Below are 19110 nucleotides of genomic sequence, written 5' to 3'. Positions count from 1 at the left end.
GAGGATCTATGTTATGCCCAAGGAAGCGCAGAAAGGTCTAATTTCTCAAGTGTACACGTTTATATCCCTGTTGACTCCACAGTTAAACCTCACTTTATGTCTATATGGGAGGAGAACCTGGGGAAGGAATTAGATCTAGAGGAGTGGGAGGATATTTTTATAGGGGTAACGAAAAGCTCAATTTGCGTGGTTAATTAGGAGAATGCATTAGTTCCTACACGAATGGTACCTCGCTCCTCTTAAAGCAGCACTCTAAATTGTAGTTAGGTTTTTTTTGGTAAGGTTTTTGTTGTTGTTATTGAATTGAAGCATGGGGTCTCCTGAGCTTAACTGCATTAATATCTGCCCTGCGGAGCACCCGCTTCCTGAGATACTTACCTTCATACAGAGTATCGTTATCTCTGCATGTAGCATCTCTGATTGGGCTACAAAGGTAAGTATCACCTACGGACTTAAGTATCTGGGAACTAGGCAGTCTCCGAATTTATTTCAGCTCCGGAGACCCACGCTTCAATCCTATACTGTAACTAAACATTAAAGAAACTGCAACCTGGACTGTTACTTTAAATTGTCTATTTTTTATCACACCTCCTCCCCTCAGTGTATATTTATTTATTTATGAAATGTTTTACCAGGAAGTAATACATTGAGAGTTACCTCTCGTTTTCAAGTATGTCCAGGGCACAGAGTTATAATGACAAATACATGGTTACAAATACATAGTTACAATGAGTGAAATGACATAGTTAAATAGTTACATAGTTACATAGTAAATGGGTTATACAGTACATTATATACAAGATGTTGTATGCACAGTTAAAGATAATATATATTAAAGGCGTATATAACAGTTACAGACCAGATTAAAATGTGAGACATGTGAGACAGCTTTAGTTTTGAAAGAACTTAGACTGGTGGTGGCTGTGAAAGTCTCCGGTAGACTGTTCCAGTTGTGGGGTGCACAGTAAGAGACGGAGGAGCGGCGGGATACTTTGTTGAACTTTTGTATAAGAGGGTGTGGTAAAATTAGCTACTTCCTATATATGTGAAATAAATAATAAAACTGTGCAGCAAATCACCAATGAAAATGAAGCAAGGGGAATAAGCCATAATAAATCCTTATCTGTCCTTGCAGGTCAAGTTCACTCTCTCACCCAGAGAGAAAGCCAAGAGTCCAGGAAGGTAAAACCTATAGTGCTGGGAAAGAAAAGACAAAAAAAAACAGAACATAGTGTGATCTGTGGGGGAACCAGAGACAACCCTCTCCTTTGAAGAATCACACAAACTGGATGCACTTTAAGGCAATAGCCTGGAGTGGAACCAGAACCAGCAACCAGAATGTGAAGAGGGGATGAATGTTCTTTTATGTGGTATTCAAAATGCGATTATAGGAACAAACTTTTAGAGGGTAATGCACAGTTAGAGAGGCTGTGATAGAAGGATGCCACATCTAACTCTGTACCGGTGCTCCTTCGTGCACGACTCGTGACTGGGATAAAACGTCCTAACATCTCTTCTAGTGATGTTTGGATCGATCAACCGAATAGAAGGCAACATCTACAGCTTGGCTCTATTTCTCTCTCTAGCTCACGTGTCCCACCTGCGTTCATCCCTGTGGGATCCCCTCTTCACCTTCTTGTTGCTGGTTCCGGTTCCACTCAAGCCTATTGCCTAAAAGAACAGCCATTTGAGGCTGTGGAGGGGGGTTATCGCTGGTCTCCCAACAGATCACACTATGATCTGTTTTTTTGTGTTTTCTTTCCCAGCGCTATAGGTTCTACCATAATGGACTACATACATATGTGGTGGCATTGCCTGAGAATCAGGATTCTTTGGGAATAAGTAAAGTTACACAAAATGTTTCAAGGTACAGTATACTGGCTCTATTGTGTAGACCTAATAATATGCTAGGAGCTGGAGGAGCAGATCAGTGAGTAGAGGCCCTGACTCTGAAAACAATGACACTGAGTCAGGGGAGCATGGTTCAAATCCCAGTGTAAGCTTCCTGTGATGTTGGGCAAGTCACGTTATCTCCCTGTGCCTCAGGCACCAAAAACATAGATTGTAAGCTCTTCTGATTAGGACTTGTGCCTGCAAAAATCTATGTAGAGCACTGTGTACACTGTTAGTGCTATACAAGAAAAATACAAATATTACTATCTAATATATATATATATATATATATATATATATATATATATATCTAATAATATATCTAATATATATATATATATTATTATTACTAACTAAGAAAGAAAATAAATGCATGGTTCACAATTATTCAGATGTGATAGCTGTGGCATGGAGGAAGCCCAATGCTCTAGCTTTGGACCAAATTAGAACTAAAATCTGGAGGTTTATTTGATGGAAAATCTGACCAGTGTAAAAGCGTATTGTAAATTCATAGGAGTCTGGGAACCATGGAGAGTCTATATATGAGTAGCTAATATTCCAAGCATTCTTCTCTGGATATAATCTGAACTCTTGGGAGCTGCTGATATCACACAATTACCTGAGTTATTTTCAAATATCGATCAGATGAGTTTGGGCACTGCCGACAACTGTTTATTATTTTATGGTTGGGTTTAAGACTAGATATTCTTTGTGACCACATGTATCTATTTCATTGTTAGACCCTGTAAAACCTTAAGTGTAATCTTTATTTTTTCTTTGTCTCTGTAGTGTTTTGCTTTTCTTTCCCCTTTTAGCACCACACCCCTTTTTTTTACCTTCTGTATCCCTTTTAGGGTCATTATCTAAAATGTCATATTACTATTAAAGATAAAAAATATATATACATCTAAAAAGAAATATATTTTAGCTAATTGCAAATACAATATCTAATAAGAAATCTCATTTCAAACGGACCTTAGAATTAGTTACAGCCCACAGTATACCTGAACAAAAGACCTGCAAGGTTTAGAAGCCTAGAAAGTATTGGTTCCATAAAAGGTATTCCAAATTACAAGATTACATTTTCCCGGCTGACCAATACTGCTACTGTACTATATATATACCTGCTCCAGGTATGTAAAGAAACGTACAGTTTAGATGAAGGTTTGGATATCTAATATTTACATTCACCATCAGCATTTTATAACTGTTTTTATTTGTTTTATAGTTTTTCAAGATGTCCATGTAATGATCTTTGTTGGATTTGGTTTCCTGATGACATTCCTAAAACGATACGGATTCAGCAGTGTTGGAATCAACCTACTCATTGCTGCGTTGGGTCTTCAATGGGGAACTTTAATGCAAGGATTCTGGCATCTCCATGGTGGAAAAATTGAGATTGACATAACAAAGTAATTTTTCTTTCCCTAAACATTTTATTTAGTACTACAAACTATTGTTAAATCAACAACTGCTCTCAACTTCATGGAAAATAAATGCAGAAACATTTTCACATTTTTACAGTAAAACCTCTCATTCTGTTTTTCCTCTTATTTTTGGTGATGCTTTGATATATCTCTGACACATGCAGTACATTACCCCCATCACATTCTTTAGTGGTGTGCCTGTCTTATCGCTGCATTCTCTACCTGGTTATTGCTGCTAGTGATGAATCTAGCAGCTGTACTACGTATATACAATATTTTGTCCTATTGACAACTATTTTATCTTGTTCTTTTAGAATGATAAATGCTGACTTCAGTACTGCAACAGTTTTGATATCATTTGGAGCTGTACTGGGGAAAACAAGTCCTGTCCAGATGCTGATAATGGCAATTTTAGAAATTTCTATATTTGCATGCAATGAACATCTGATATATTTTTTGGGGGTAAGATATATTTTTGAGTTACTATTTTATTTTAAAGCAGTTATATGCAATGTATTTGCTTGCCACATATTACCACATAAAATCACAGGTTACATAGTACTTTTCTTTATTCATGATATTCTCTCTATCTTCTTTTGACCTCCTATTCCAAGTAAATACACATATACTGTATCTACCCTTTTATACAGGCCAGCGATGTTGGTGCATCTATGAGCATTCATGCTTTTGGGGCCTACTTTGGTTTAGCTGCATCAGCTGTTTTATATCGATCATCTCTAAAAAAGAGCCATGATAATGAAGGGTCTGTTTATCATTCAGATTTATTTGCTATGATTGGTAAGTGACATATACTGTGTAACTTGTTTCACACATCTATTCTACTTACATCTATCCGAGATCACCTGTGCAGCGTAATTAGCATACCATACAATATAGTCCAGGAGTTCTCAACTCCAGACCTCAAACCCACAAACAGGTCAGGTTTGAATGATATCCCTGCTTCAGCACAGGGGGTTCAATCAGTGGCTCAGTCAAAGACTGAGCCACAAATTGAGCCAGTGTGCTGAAGCAGAGGGACTGAGCCCCCATGCGGAATCTAGGATATATTGAAACCTTTACTTTTTTGGGGGGGGTGGGGGCGTCTTCAGGACTGGAGTTGAATTCAATTAATACATCTTTATTTAACATTTTGATAATGGTTTCTAATCATACGTTGGAATAATGTGTTTTGCATAAAAGTACAAAATAGGCAATTGAATATTCAGATTTAGTTTTCAGTGGCTAAATTTCTGTGCCCATCTTCACTCCTACCAAAGATGGGTCATTCCAGACTTTAATTATCATTTAATATGATGTCATTGTTATCATTATGTGCATCTGTTATGTTATATAAACATCCATACTCATTCTATTTTGTGCTTTAACATGTAATGTAGAGTATTTTTCCTAAATGATATGCTGATTTTAAAGAGAGGTACAGATGTCATCAGATGGGCCAACATGTTCTCTGTGCATATTTCACACAATTGAGGCTGCAGATACATACACAAAAAGCACTTTAAATGGGCCCTGCAGTACGTTTGTTATTCTTTAAATATTTTTTTGTGTTTAAAAAAAGTAAAGAACACACGTTGGGGCACATCAAAGGATGTTCAGAACAAGGTTCCTTACAATATGTTATAACATTGTCATCTGTTACTGATGAATCGTATTTAAAAGTCTGTAAATATACATGTATGTGAAGGTGGGGTGTTTTTTGACTCATCATTTAAAATCCTGAGTCTACATGTAGTGCAGGTATTATGTTATTTCATTAAAACATTTGATGATATTAAAATCACACATTAAAGAAATTGTAATGGGTATAAAAGTGACAAATACCATCCAACGTATAGTTTCCAGTATCAAAATACTGTACCACTTGTGAGCATATTCATTTCTTGAATAGCTGTCTGTGAGCAGGTTTACTGCCTATGCAATTCTTTAACCCAGGCTGTGCTGAAAAAGTAAATTAATATGGCAGGCATTACCTAAAAGGAATCCAAGTTAAAATTGATATGAAACAAAAGGTGACACTGTGTGCTTATTTGCTTGTCATTTCCCAGAATCCCTGGCTGCAGTGTAAGCATTGTAAGATAGGAGATTATGGTGATAGGCAGGGTGTCTGAGATGTGAACGTGTTCACAGGTGATATTTTTATGTTATTTAAAATTCAGGGGTACTCAAACTTTTCAGTCTGCGCCCCCCTGCCTGATCTCCTCTCCTACTTGGCTCTGGCGTCGACGCCGTGGGGTCATGTGATGTCACGTTACCCAACGGCATCGTTTGTCGTCGGGTTGTCATAGCGACGCGTCGAACGCGGCCAATGTAAGGGAAGTTACAGAGGTCTCGTGCGGTCCTCATGGAATTTAATTTAAATGCTCTCGGGGTAGCACGGGGCATCTGTAATTGCCGCACCCCCTCCCCCCAGAAAATCTCGCCCCCCACCCAGCCCCATTTGTGCACCCCTGATTTAAAACGCTGACTGGCTTTACAAAACATTTTTTGTGTATTAGGCTGAGACCCCGCTGGCGCTGAGCGCGCTCATTCTTGGAGAGCGCTCCAAGCATGAGCGCCAAGTGTTCTGTAATTTATGCGCACACGCAGGGGGGGCATTAAGCGCACTGGAATGTTAGATTTTTTTGTTTACTTAAGCGCCGAGCACCGATGAGCGTGTGCCCGCGCACGAACGCGCGTGCACCGCGTGAGCGGGGACTTACATATATCTATATGTAAGTAACCACGGCAAGCACCACCCACTCAGCGTACTCAGCACTAGCGAGGACGCAGCCTTAGAGTACTTCAGTATATTAATGTGTATTAGAGCAATTACATTGTAGTTATATGCTTTCACCAGCAGAGGGATTCCTATCCAAAGGTACTTGTCCATATACAGGAAATCAACAGTTAGTAGCAGTTAGATTTCTTATTATTTGAATTTAAAAATAAATAAAAAGGAAATATAAAATACTTAATTTTAAAAAGTATGATCCTTTATTCATGTATAGGAACCCTTTTTCTTTGGATGTTTTGGCCCAGTTTTAATTCTGCCATTGCCGATATTGGAATACATCAAGAAATGGCCATTATCAATACTTACTTCTCATTGGCTGCCTGTGTACTTACTGCATATGCATTCTCCAGCTTGGTTGAACACAAAGGCAAATTGGATATGGTAAGTCAATTATTAAACGCGACACTATTGTACTTTTACAACAATACAAATGTATAACTATACAGATTTTCAAGACTTACTGGCCTTGTTGAAATGAAGAAAAATGTGGAAACTCGCCGCCCCTCCGTGGCCTCAAGGACAGCAAGGCTTGCGGGTTGGATGGATATTTGCTAAATAATTCTAATTTATCTGTACAATTAGGGTTTAGAGCAATATTACTATGTGCTACAACAGGGGTGTGCAAACTGGGGGGGGGGGTTAGCGCGAGATTTTTATTGGGGGGCGTGGTGGATAGAGAGGCCCTGTGCTCTTCCCCAAGGCATTTAAATGAAATTTAAATTTCTAGACTGCTGCTACTTAATCTTAAATTATTGAATAGTAGAAGAAAATTATTATGTTGTTGTATGGTGCCAATGGGCCTAGGCATAAAATCTGTACAGGCATTAAGTATACAAGGACTTCAAAGCTGTTTTTATCACTGTATTGTCAATGGTCATGAAGTGAATAAGCTGCAGACAAGCATATTAGGCACTGAGATACAGTGAATGTGCTACTTTCCTAGGAGAGGACATGGTAAACTTTATGGAAAGGAGAGTTTATCCAATCACAAAGACCCAAGGAGAGGTAACTAAAATGAGCTATGAGACAGCAAACGAGATTGGGATGCCAAAATGCATGTTAACGTTTCCTCAGAAGGGATTAGGAAATTCCAGAGGAATTTAGTGTCAGTCTGGAAATCAGATGACAAAGTTATCAAGAAATGTGAAAGTTTGCCCATGGTGAAGTGGGAATTCACACATCCCCTGAGATTCAGAGAATGCCATTTCATGCTAGCATTCTTTCAATCAGAATATTTATATTTCCTTCAAAAAGTATTCCATCCTGTACAGATGTAGCCTAGTTTAGGTTCCCTGTAGTCGAAGGGAACAGACTTCATTAATCCTAGCTGTTGGGAAAACAGATGCTGGAAGTCCATAGTCAAAAATGAAGCTGCTGTGGTTTCCACAGCTGTCCCCTTCCCTGAAGGATCTTGGGCATGTAAAGCAGGCTATATGTATTGCTTGTTGTCACCCTTTGAAGGTTTCTGTCACATGCTGTCTCATCAGTCTTTCTACCAGGTGTACATCTGCAAGTCTTTAAATATTTATGATCATCACAATATACCAATACATGAATAAAGTGCGCTAAAAGAACACTTGTACAGTATAAGCAACACTATTTTATCAACTTGATTTCAATTGTTCATTTTATATACTTGTTAAATTCAGGTTCATATTCAAAATGCTACCCTGGCCGGAGGTGTAGCAGTGGGTACTTGTGCAGATATGAATATTGGCCCTTTTGGAGCTATGATAATTGGTTTCACTGCTGGAATCATCTCCACCCTTGGCTTTAAGTTCTTAACTGTAAGTATACACAAAAGAAACAAAGTACATAAAGTACATGGATTACAATTTATTTTTCAGTTTGAAGTTATTTTGCTACTAAAAAATATGTTCCCAAGTATTTGTTAACCTTTCAAGTATATGTACTCTATTAAATATAATTGCACCTTTAGTACAATTACCTCCAGTGCTGGCGCAGCTAAATAATATGTGAACCTTGGTGGCATATACTGTACTGTATGAAAAACCTTTTTAAATTGTACTTCTGTCATTTTAACTAAACTACAAATGTTGACAAGATTTAGTATACTTAATTGATCTATTCCCTGCAAGACAATATATATATATATATATATATATATATATATATATATATATATATATATACACAGTGGTTGACAAATCACCAAAAAATCTATTCGCCACACAAAAAAATCTACTCGCCACCTAGTACCAAACGTGTGCTGCTTGGGCCAATATTTACTCGCCCGGGGGTTAAATCCACTCGCCCGGGGCGAGCAAATGTATAGGTTTGTCGAACACTGTATATATATATATATATATATATATATATATATATATATATATATATATATATATATATATATATCAGGGGTTCAGTTCCTGTATGGTATGTATAATTTATAAATTATTATTTTAAATAATACACATGCAGGAATTGAACCCATGATCTTTAAAATGCATAGTAACTGTTTTATCTGTGTTTACGAAAAAAGATCAGCCCTGGATTCTGGGGGAAACTAAGATATCCTGTACAGTACATACTGTAAATAAAGTTTTACAAAAATGTGGTAATACATTTATAAGCACAGAAAATAGAGGTGGATCTAACACAACACTGGACAAATACACATACAGTATTACTGTAATTACAAATAATGAAGCTGGGGGAGGTGGGCTGCTTAACATGTCAATCATACTGTCCCTTTGTATTTTGGTAGTGTATACTTGAATTTGTACTTTTCCCCCAAATCTTTGATGTCTTAGTTCAAGCTTGAATGATGTTAATGTTCTTGTGTCATTTGTTAATAAAAAGGTTCACCGGAAAACCCCCAATGTGTAACTGTGTGTACAGTGTATTGTATTAAATATGTGTTCCTCCTGTTTAAATGAAATACAATCGTTTTTGAACGAATGAATGATGACATTTCAACACTTTAACGTTGTCTATTAACTATTGCAGCCATTAGTGGCTTCAAAGCTGAAGATTCAGGATACGTGTGGAGTGCACAATTTGCATGGTTTGCCTGGCATTTTAGGAGGCATTGCAGGCATTGTGGCAGCATCAATGGGAGCTAAAGCAAAGTAAGTATGTTTTGTTCTCCTAGACTAGCAGAACATTAAAAAGCAAGTGCTGTTTGTTCTTTTACGCCTTGTATGGTTTTACATTGTCACATACATTTATATTCCCTTCATTTTCAGTTCAGCGGTGTTCTTTTTGTTATGGTGAATTTCTCTACAAATAAACCCCAACATACTACAAATCCAGCAATACGGGATAATACCATTAACCTCCTTCCAAGAAGTGATTTATACTGTACATACAGAATACACACAGATTTGTAAATGCTTCAGTATGTTTATTGGTGGTACAATACATTCCAGTACACATATTAAAACAATGCTGTGCCGGCCCCTCTAGCAGTGAAGGGCTTATAGGCAGGGCTGGCGTAATGGTGGTGCAGTCGGTGCCACTGCATTGAGCTAAGCGATTACACAGGCCTCTGTTACTTTCTTACCTTCTCCAATGGCATTTCCTGGCATCCCCCCTGCATGGTCCCATCGTTATGGCTCTGCGACGTCAAGTGGCTCCAGGTTGCCATGACAACGGAATGTCACGTGACGCTGCGACACCTTGCAGTGTCATGTTGACAATGGGATGCCCTGTGGCGCTGTTTTGCATGACAACGTGATGCCTCATTGCGCTGCGATGTCACATGACATCACATTGTCATGGCCATGCAATGTCATTTGTAGCAAGAATTTAAGTTCTGTTCCAGTATAACCCTTCACGTGAAAAGTTGAGTGGGACCTTGGAGGCTGCCAAAAGTTGGGTGGGAAATTGTCCTCCTTTACCCCCAATGATTGTGCATATGACTCACCCAATAACGTCATATTTTTCTTTATCAAACGTGGATGCACAGACCTAACAAAATTGGTTTTACACATTGATGCATGGAGACACACTCGTTATTCTTTTCTTTATCTGTTTTATAAAAATAATACAGTGCATATCTGCAGCTCCCTATTTTCCTGTTCTGCCGCCTTAGGAGTCAACCCTCCTTCTTTGCATACGTTATACCAGTGTTTATCAACCAGTTCCTAGGAACCCTTCGGTTCCCCCGGGCATTCCTTAAGGGTTCCCTGCAATTTTCAGGTCATTTATAAATTGTATGAAATACAGAAGAATGTACTGACAGAGTTGCCGTTAGAGATGATTGAGGCTTCTTCAGAATTTCACTTAGGGTTCCTTAACCAAAAAAAGGTACAAACCTTGTACAAACACAATTGTTGGTTCAGTATAATGAATACTGCATATACAATTAAATAAACTATTCCCGTTAATGCATGCTGACCGGTACATTCTTTTTGTTTAAAGCCTGAGTGCATTGCTAGGAATTGTGTATTAATATTTGTTTTGTTTTGTGACTGTCCTTTCAGCTGTTCTCCTGGCATGCAAGGTGCTGCGTTGGCTGCTACTATTGTAATTGCTATTGCTGGAGGAACTATCACAGGTTAGTAAAAGTACGCAAATAAAACCGATGTGCAGGCACATGAAGAGAGAAATCACACTTAGATGCTTTGAGCAAGTAACGTTATCTTAGCAATGCAGCGTTGAAGGCCATGGAAAAAAAAAGAATCAGAGGATGATCCTTTCTTGTGAACTTTTTCTTCAAAATTCGACCTGGACATCTTCACAAACTTTGAAGTTTGGATCTCGAACCTGCATACCCACCTGTGCCTAATTTATTCACATAATCAGGCATAGCCATTCCAAAAACAAATGCCTGAAAAATAAACCTTCTCTTGCTAAAACAGATGTGGTAAGGTTGCCTGAAGAATGGCCAAATTTCAGTCTTCAAACGTTATTGGTCCTGTTCAGGGCCACCAAAAGAAATACTGGGTCCAGGACTAATCAAAAGGAGCAGCCCCTGCCCCTCAATCCACCCTGTTATCCAGGGTGTCCTTGAGGGGGGGGGGTGGATGAGATATGGTGTCAGGGTCTCCTAGACCTCCTGCCTAGCCATAGTTCTTTCCTTGTCCACCGGGTGTGCTGCTGCCTTCTGTGTGCTCTGGGGTTCACCTGTCTGTCTTCTTGTTGCTCCTGCCTCTGTCATTTATAGCTTCTGCTTTCTGTTTGGTTCCTTGCCTTTGTTTTGAGTTAGACTCCTATGCACATACTTCTGTCTCTGATCCTGATCTGTTCCTGTACCAGTCCTGTATTTGATTCTGTTAATAGTAAAGGCCCTTGCTGGTAATCTGGCTTGTCCCTGTTTGTTCCCCGGTCTCAGTTCCTGCTCCCCGGTCTCAGTCCCTGCTCCCTGGTCTCAGTCCCTGCTCCCCGTTCCCAGTCCCTGCTCCCACAACCTGTTCCTGCTCCCTTGTCCTGTTCCAGTCTCCTCGTTGCTGACCTCTGCTTGTTACCCGACTATGCTATCTGCCGCCTGCCTCGGACCTCTGCTTGTTACCCGACTACGCTATCTGCCGCCTGCCTCAGACCTCTGCTTGTTACCCAACTATGCTATCTGCTGCCTGCCTTGGACCTCTACTTGTGACCCCTACCACGTTCCCTGCTGTTCCGGCCACCGAGATCCTACCCGTCACAGGAGTCTCCCGTCACATATGGACCTGTGGGGTTGGGTAGGGCAGAGGAGAGGGAGAGAGGGGAAGAGAGGAGCCCACTGTCTACTTGCTACACTGGAGGATTGAGGGGCCAATTAGAGGGCTGTCGAGGGGACCTGCATAAGCTGCCTACTGAAGGGTTCCCATGGAGGTGCCGGTCAGGGGACCCTCCCTTTCACCAGCCTACAGCATGCTGCTTCAGACAGGAATATTCAAAGACAATCCCTTCCAGGATGCCCCCTCTGCAAATTTTGCCAGCAGGGGGCCTGTTCCCCTTTACTTATCGGGCCCAGGACAGGAGTCCCAGCTATCCCTACTTGTCGGCAGCTCTGGTCCTGTTCACTGGTGGACATCCTTCTCACTGATAAAGGTATTGGAATTTCTAATACCGTATGTAGATACTTAAATTCCAAATACATGTCCCATTTAAAAAATATACATATAGCTTAAAACATGAGTTTGCGCTTTCAAAATTAATTTGGTAAATTCAAGTTGAACTTTTCAAATTAGAGCAACATTTTATCAAAACCAGACAAAAGCTCCTGTGATTTGTTTCTTTTGGTTTTAATAAACCGGGCAAACTTTTGAGTTGGCAAAAGAAAAGACCTGTGAACTTTTGCAAAAAAAAGTTGAAACGTTTGTCAAAAAATTGTAAACAAATGACCTGCTTATTTAGATTTTTTTCCCCCTCTAAATTAAAAAAATCCAAAACCAATCAAGTTTCAGCAAAACTAAAAAACCAAAAATATTTAGATCCAAAACACCAGTGAAAGTACCAACCTTTTTTGTCTGCTGTGTCTCCAAAATGTATCTGTAAAAGCTAGTGGCGCTATACAAGAACAAACAATTATTATTATTTGTATGTGAACTTTTACAAATGAAGTGTTTTTAGTTATTGTTCTTTAGTTTATTGTTGTCATATACAGTATTTCAAATTGTGTGGCAAAAAAGAGTTGCATACATCCTTTTTTTCACATTTTCTGCGACAAAAAAAACATTTTATGTGATTTATTTGTAAAGCTAAAGGAGTGCCTTAGTGATCAGACACAGATGAACCTGGTTCTAATTTCAATATTAGCTCTAGTCACTTTTTTTTCTTTCAACTGTCCTGTAAAGCAGGTATTGAGGTCCTCCATGTAATTATCATAATTATATCAGTCTACACAATTAACAATAAGTCCAAAGCGCTAAATTCTCAGGGTACATGTGAAGAGATCAATAAAACGCATGTAGTGCTAAAATGCTGTAATATGAAAAAATAGATGTGTGATCAATAAAAATATCCCACTCGTGTGAAAAAAAATTAAGCGTTTTCAGGTAAGTATAAACAGCAACCTACAACAAATTGACTGATCCTGTGCATCTCCAAATTTATATATTCAAAAAAGAAAAGTTAGACATACATTAGAAAACAAAAAAAAAAAAGTTTATATAATAAGAGGTAGTACAGAATTGGAATCACACCCACATATTCCACGGATTTAATGAACTGCAGTTCACTTTGTCCAGCCGGCTCAAGGAAAATCCGAGACAAAACAATGCTTTGAGTTTTCCTTGGCAGGAAATTTTACATAAACAACCTAATGAAAACAGACTTTCATATGGAATTTCCTCCACTGAACTCAATGCAAAATGGTACCCTTGGGATAGCAAGGTGGGTGTGACCTGGTTAAGATCAGTTTTTAAATACATCATTAGATATATTATCATAGATGCATTGTACCATCTTACCTCTAGCAGTGCTTGTGGAGTATCTTTTAAATTGCAGTTGAATCACATTATTTAATTTTACTAGAGTATGTAACTCGTCATGAACAGAGGTACAGCATTTAAAGTAACAGTCTGCTGTTAGATTAAGTGTTTTAGAAAAGATTGACCTTTTGTTTGAGTTGTTGATCTCCAATGTACTAATATTTTAGGGAGATTCCAATGTTTGCTGACAGGAAGTGCATCAGGCATCAGTTCATGTTCATGACCGGTTAACCTGCACAAAGTGCCCAGTCGTCATCTTAAAAATAGGGCAAAATGCGCTCTTTAAAAAAAAAAAAACAGGTCTCAAGGTGTATGATTACTGCAATCCTATTGTCAAAAACCCTCTGATTAACCAACGCTCAATGACAAGAGGAGGGTAGCCAATACAGGGAATATGTCAATTTTAATGAAGTGCCAGTGTGTGTCCTCAGTCAAGAACAATGGGGTATTAATAGTCCCATTTTATATTTACTGAGGGGGGCAGGTTCTATATTACTGTATGTAATTAGGGGTGATGTTGTAATTTCTTTTAGTAGGAAGAGCAAAGAGATAAATAATAACGATAATGCTTTTTGCTAAATACATGTACATGTCGAATTGCAAAAATATTAAATAAAATAAAAATATTCAAAATCCAATGTTAGGTTTAGTCAAAACCATTCCCTGAGGTTTGATGTTTATCTTTTGAAAGGATATTCTTCTAATAACAGTATAAAAGTTACAGAACGTGTTTGTGGATTTCACTTCGCTTGAGTCTAGAAAAGCTTGAGCGGCCTCTTAATCACCTCTTCATTTCTTTTCTCAATCACACATTTTGAAACAATTGCGACCATGGAAAGAAAAAGTCATTCTGTTAGCAACAGGTTTGCCAAAAGCTATTACTTGATATAATAATACAGACCTCGCTGAAGGACACCCACATATGAACTTGGCAAACACAAACAGCTACTGTGCAGTTGTAGTGAATTTCATTGTTCACCCAAATAACACAACATATCCTGGTACTATGTAACTATGTCATGTGAAATATCAGTTTCCAGAGGATCTGTTGGCAATGTTGGTGCAGAATATCGCAACATATCCCAACATAATACAGCCAAGCTTGTCATATCTGCAAATCCTGAGGACTCACCTCATCATATTCCCCATAAACCTATGATAGCATAGTGTGAATACTTCATTCTATATTTCTATTCTTTTCTTTTAATTGCCATCTTATCGTTTATTTATTTTTTAACTATTTTATTCTCACGTTCATATATTTCTCTGTAAACCTTAATTTTTATGTACCTCTTATTAACACCTTTTTTCTTTTTAATATATAAATCCAAAAAACAGAATACCACAGCAGATCATCCAAATAACACAAGGGTAGGCATTGGCCCAAGAGGAAAGTACACATTTACAATGTACAGGGCTGTCACCTATATATCTTCCTTAGCCATACGCTGTAGCTTTATCTTTATAACTTGACACAGTCCCGAAGCTGAAGAACCATGTCACCTACACCTTACTTACCAATGCTTTCTATATCATAGTCACAAGAGTCTCTGCTTATCTGCTCCTTTTTGTGTCATAAAGCTAGAATTAAATTACACAAACTATGTATATAAAAAGTTTACTATTATGATATATAGTTATATATAGTTTTGTTTTAATCAAAATCCTCAAACATTATTTAAATATATAATTTTCTTCTTCCAATAAGGCTTCATCTTAAAATTACCTTTCTGGGGGCAGCCACCTTATGAAAACTACTATGATGATTCCATTTACTGGGAGGTAAGTGACAGAAAATCACAAATTGAAAGAGAAATGTGAGCGAAGAGTGTAGAGTGAGGTGCAGTGAAAAGATAATTTTCAAGTATAGTGGTTATATGTTATTATATTGGTTCTGACAATCAGACATGTATGTATTTTTATGTTCTAAAGATTAAAAAATCAGACAGATCTTGGCACCCATGTAAGGTTATATGAATGATTCCTTTTCCTTGGATGCAGGTTGTTAAAGAGCCATGCAGCTTCTTTTTCACATCTCCAGTGTTCTTGCAGTGCTGAGGATTAAGTGTTCTTACACTGCTCTGCTGCATTGCAAACCCCTTTAACTTTCTATTGATGAAAAAAGGCAGCATAAAGACCTAAACAAGTACCTGTCCCTGATAGTAGATTAATGACCACCCTTTATAAATGTTCACTATTTCTTTCCTGCATGTCAAGCTTAATTTCCATACATACTGTACCGTAACTGAAATGTTAAAATGCACGATAAATGTGATGCTAGTGGCTTGAAACACCTTAGGTCTTTGAAGGGCACTGTGAAATCACCTACTTTACCCAATGTGTCATGCTGAGCTGTTAGTTTCACAAAATACGAGTACCTTGGGATATTTGAATACCGACACATTACAATGAATGAATTAAAACGTTCTCCTTGCAGTTATGTCAAACGTAATATCAATTTAACTAAAGAAAGTAATTATGTATTTTGTATCTATGTTAATGTAACTTATTTAAAACAAATGTAAGTTGCGTCAATATTTAACATGTCACCAGGAAATATACATTGAGATATATGCAGTATCTGTTTCTCAAGTGTACTTTTGGGGGGAGGAAGAGGAGGAGAGATATTCCTTCACGCCCACCTTCAAACAACACTGGTGTGCCCATTTTTTGTTACATGTGCCTCCCCAGTGATTTAAGATGTGTTTGAGTGTTTTCTCTCTCGCACTCATCTACTGTATGTCAATCGTTACATCTATAGTTCTTGCTACCTTGATACTTCTGGATTAATCAAATGAGTGAATAGTGGGATCTGTCCATATTGCATACATTCAAATGAAGGTACTGTTGTATCAAGACTTGCTCTCTCTGGAGCCATATCTTAAAATGTGTGAAGCAGTAGCTCCAAAGATAGCTGCTGCGGTCATCATATGGGGGGTCCATGCTTCTGGAAGAGACCCCCACAGCGATCATGGTCCCGCAAGCTTGCCCCAGTGCTGAAAATATTGTCTTACCACCAGAACTGCAGACAGCTTTCCTGGGGCCTAAGACTAAAATTTACACTGCCTCCCTGTCCCCCCAGTGTCGGTGCCTTTGCGAGACCCCTCCTCTATCTCTCACCTCCTCTCATCCCTCCCTTAGCCCCCTCTTTTACATGCCCACCTCCCTCCCCATGCTCAATAACCCTCCCCCTCCCCAATACACCCAATAACCACCACATACTCAATACACATAATAACCCCCTTTGGGTTTGGGGAAGTGTGTGTGAGTGTGAGTGAGTGGGAGTGATATGGAAAGGGAGTAAATATGAATAATAAGTGAAATATTAATGGATATTAATGGTAGTTGAGGGGATGTGTCTTAGGTCTAGGGCAAGGGGTTCCTGATTTAGACTCAAGGGTGTTCACTGGATAAGGAGCTGCAACAGGTTAAAGGGTTGAAAGGCAGAGCAATAATATGTTAAAGGGTTGTTAATGATTATGGGACTGTGTTTTGAAAAGGTAATATAATGTTGTATAGTTTTCATGGTTAATAAAAGCTGCAGCTACTTGATGATAAGGTCATTGAGGGTGTGGTACTGTTATTGAGGCATTAATAAGATCATTTAAGCATTTTAGGCTTAGGTGCATGGAATTGAAGATCTGTTTTACTATTAACTATAAATCAATCTACAAATGTAAAATAATACATTTTTAAAAACTAGTGACCCTTACACCATGTTAAATGTACTTCATCCAAGTAAAGAGAAAATTTTAATATCTGATTAAACTTTACATTTGAATTTAACACAGACCATGTCAGTGTTTGTGGTTTATTTAAAGATTTGGGTGTTTGGTGCAGATGACTAGTCAGTTTAGAAGTTTAAGCCACCTCAGCTGTGGCTGAGTTTTTGACACAACGATAAAAAAATGAATCCAAAGGGAGTAACTGCTTCCAGCTAGTAACTCTCCCAAATAACAAGCTGAAGTACAAAAGGCAAAATGCAGTGTGTGCAGTGTGCATTCTGTAAATTTGGCATTAAATAGTTTTCTTAAATAGATTTGTAAATGCTCAGCTAGCAGTGACCATGTGTGATTCAGCAGTGCTGAAATCGCTGGCATGATGAGATACTGATTTTCCCTTTGCCCATTTCTTTAGATCAGGCATTTGTGCTGTAATCTTTCACATACAGTATTCAGTGCTGGAAAGGACATCACCAAATACATTGAAGTGCACTGTAGACTCAATCAGCAATGGCTGTACAAATTATATTGCATTTTTAGTCTTACACTTTTATTTTACTGCATTGAACTTTAAAGAAATGACAAATATACAATAATATCATCCTTTCCATAGAAATTTGTAGGGGGGTTGAAGTGGTTTTTTTTCCAGTTGGTTTTATTGTTGTACATACAGTAGAATATCCTAAAATTACCTCTGACAATTAACTATAAAACAAGAATTTTTAAATAGTCTTATATCGTAATTTTCTTCATCCAAGTAAAGAGAGCTTTTTTAATATCTGATTCCTGGTTACATTTCACATTAACACAAACAATATCGGTGCTAAAGAATATAAAGTACATACTAACTTACTTAATTTTCTAGACAGATGGAAAACCTTGAAACACAAACATACACCTCCAATGAGATAACCTCCCCCCCCCCCTTTTTTTTTAATAAGTATCTTTAATTTTGTAAAAACGCAGCAATTGTATTTGAACAATTTAAACATTGCCTGCTTAATTATATTTAAGCCAGGTGTCAAATCTGCATCTTTTTAACTAAAACTAACTGCATACTATTTTTGTTCTAGGTTCCATTAGAGGAGGAAGAACATGAAAACAATTACCAAGAAGATCACAACAAAATCAAAATGGAAGCATAAAAAATGGATAATTCACTCATATCCGTTTTCTGTTCAAATATTCTTAATTGGCTATATCGGTAGTAGTAGGAGTATAGGCTTTAGTAATGATATAGCAAATGAATGTATGTACAGTTGCATCATGCTTTAATATGTTTCAGTACGACATACATACTGCATTAGATAATTAAAAAAAAAATTGTAGCTGTAAACTACAAATATTCCCCAATGCAATGTATAGGCATGAAATTACAGTTATATATTGATAAACTGTTGAGGCAGGATTTATAAATAAATATTTTGCAGGCTTATTTTGAAAATTAGACCACGTTTCATTTTGTAATTTCTACCTGTATTTTATGACTAAATTGTACTTATCAAATAGTGGTGTAATATACACTAGTGTCAATGTTTGATCTGGGATAAAAAGTTATGACCTTACTATTTAATTCTAATGCAGGGATATTCGTAGAACTTGTTATAGTATGTTGTGACATGTTCTGTTATCACAGTGATTGGTGATCTGATTATAGTTTTGAAGCCTGGAGACTTTGATACTTACAGTACAGTAACTCCTAATGTGTATACAAGATTCCATGGCTTTGATCTGTTGGTTGAAAGTCATTTCTACAGCATGAGCATTATTTTGATAAGGAGGAGGACTATTTTGACCAGCTTGTAACTGAGATGAATGACATTCTCATATAAATGAGAAAAAGTGAGCAAGTCAGCCAGACAAACAAACATAAACAAAAAAACGATAATCAG

The 19110-nt window shown here is 37.8% G+C and overlaps 1 protein-coding gene across 1 annotated transcript in view; it reads left to right on the top strand.

Moving 5' to 3' along the window:
* Positions 1 to 18667, top strand: part of RHAG (Rh associated glycoprotein) — a 34685-nt gene extending 16018 nt beyond the window's left edge. The window contains exons 2-10 of the mRNA XM_075598580.1: positions 3122 to 3305; positions 3635 to 3782; positions 3971 to 4118; positions 6329 to 6495; positions 7764 to 7901; positions 9085 to 9206; positions 10563 to 10636; positions 15205 to 15278; positions 18292 to 18667. Of these exons, the coding sequence (XP_075454695.1) occupies positions 3122 to 3305; positions 3635 to 3782; positions 3971 to 4118; positions 6329 to 6495; positions 7764 to 7901; positions 9085 to 9206; positions 10563 to 10636; positions 15205 to 15278; positions 18292 to 18363 (1127 nt within the window). The 3' untranslated portion in view covers positions 18364 to 18667. The remainder of the gene's footprint in view (positions 1 to 3121; positions 3306 to 3634; positions 3783 to 3970; positions 4119 to 6328; positions 6496 to 7763; positions 7902 to 9084; positions 9207 to 10562; positions 10637 to 15204; positions 15279 to 18291) is intronic.
* Positions 18668 to 19110: the final 443 nt, after the last annotated feature.

The sequence above is a fragment of the Ascaphus truei genome, chromosome 4 (genome assembly GCF_040206685.1).
Source record: "Ascaphus truei isolate aAscTru1 chromosome 4, aAscTru1.hap1, whole genome shotgun sequence".
In the NCBI taxonomy this organism is placed as follows: domain Eukaryota; kingdom Metazoa; phylum Chordata; class Amphibia; order Anura; family Ascaphidae; genus Ascaphus; species Ascaphus truei.
The sequence above is the reverse complement of the archived record's forward strand: the minus strand, read 5'-3'. Positions and strand labels throughout refer to the sequence as shown.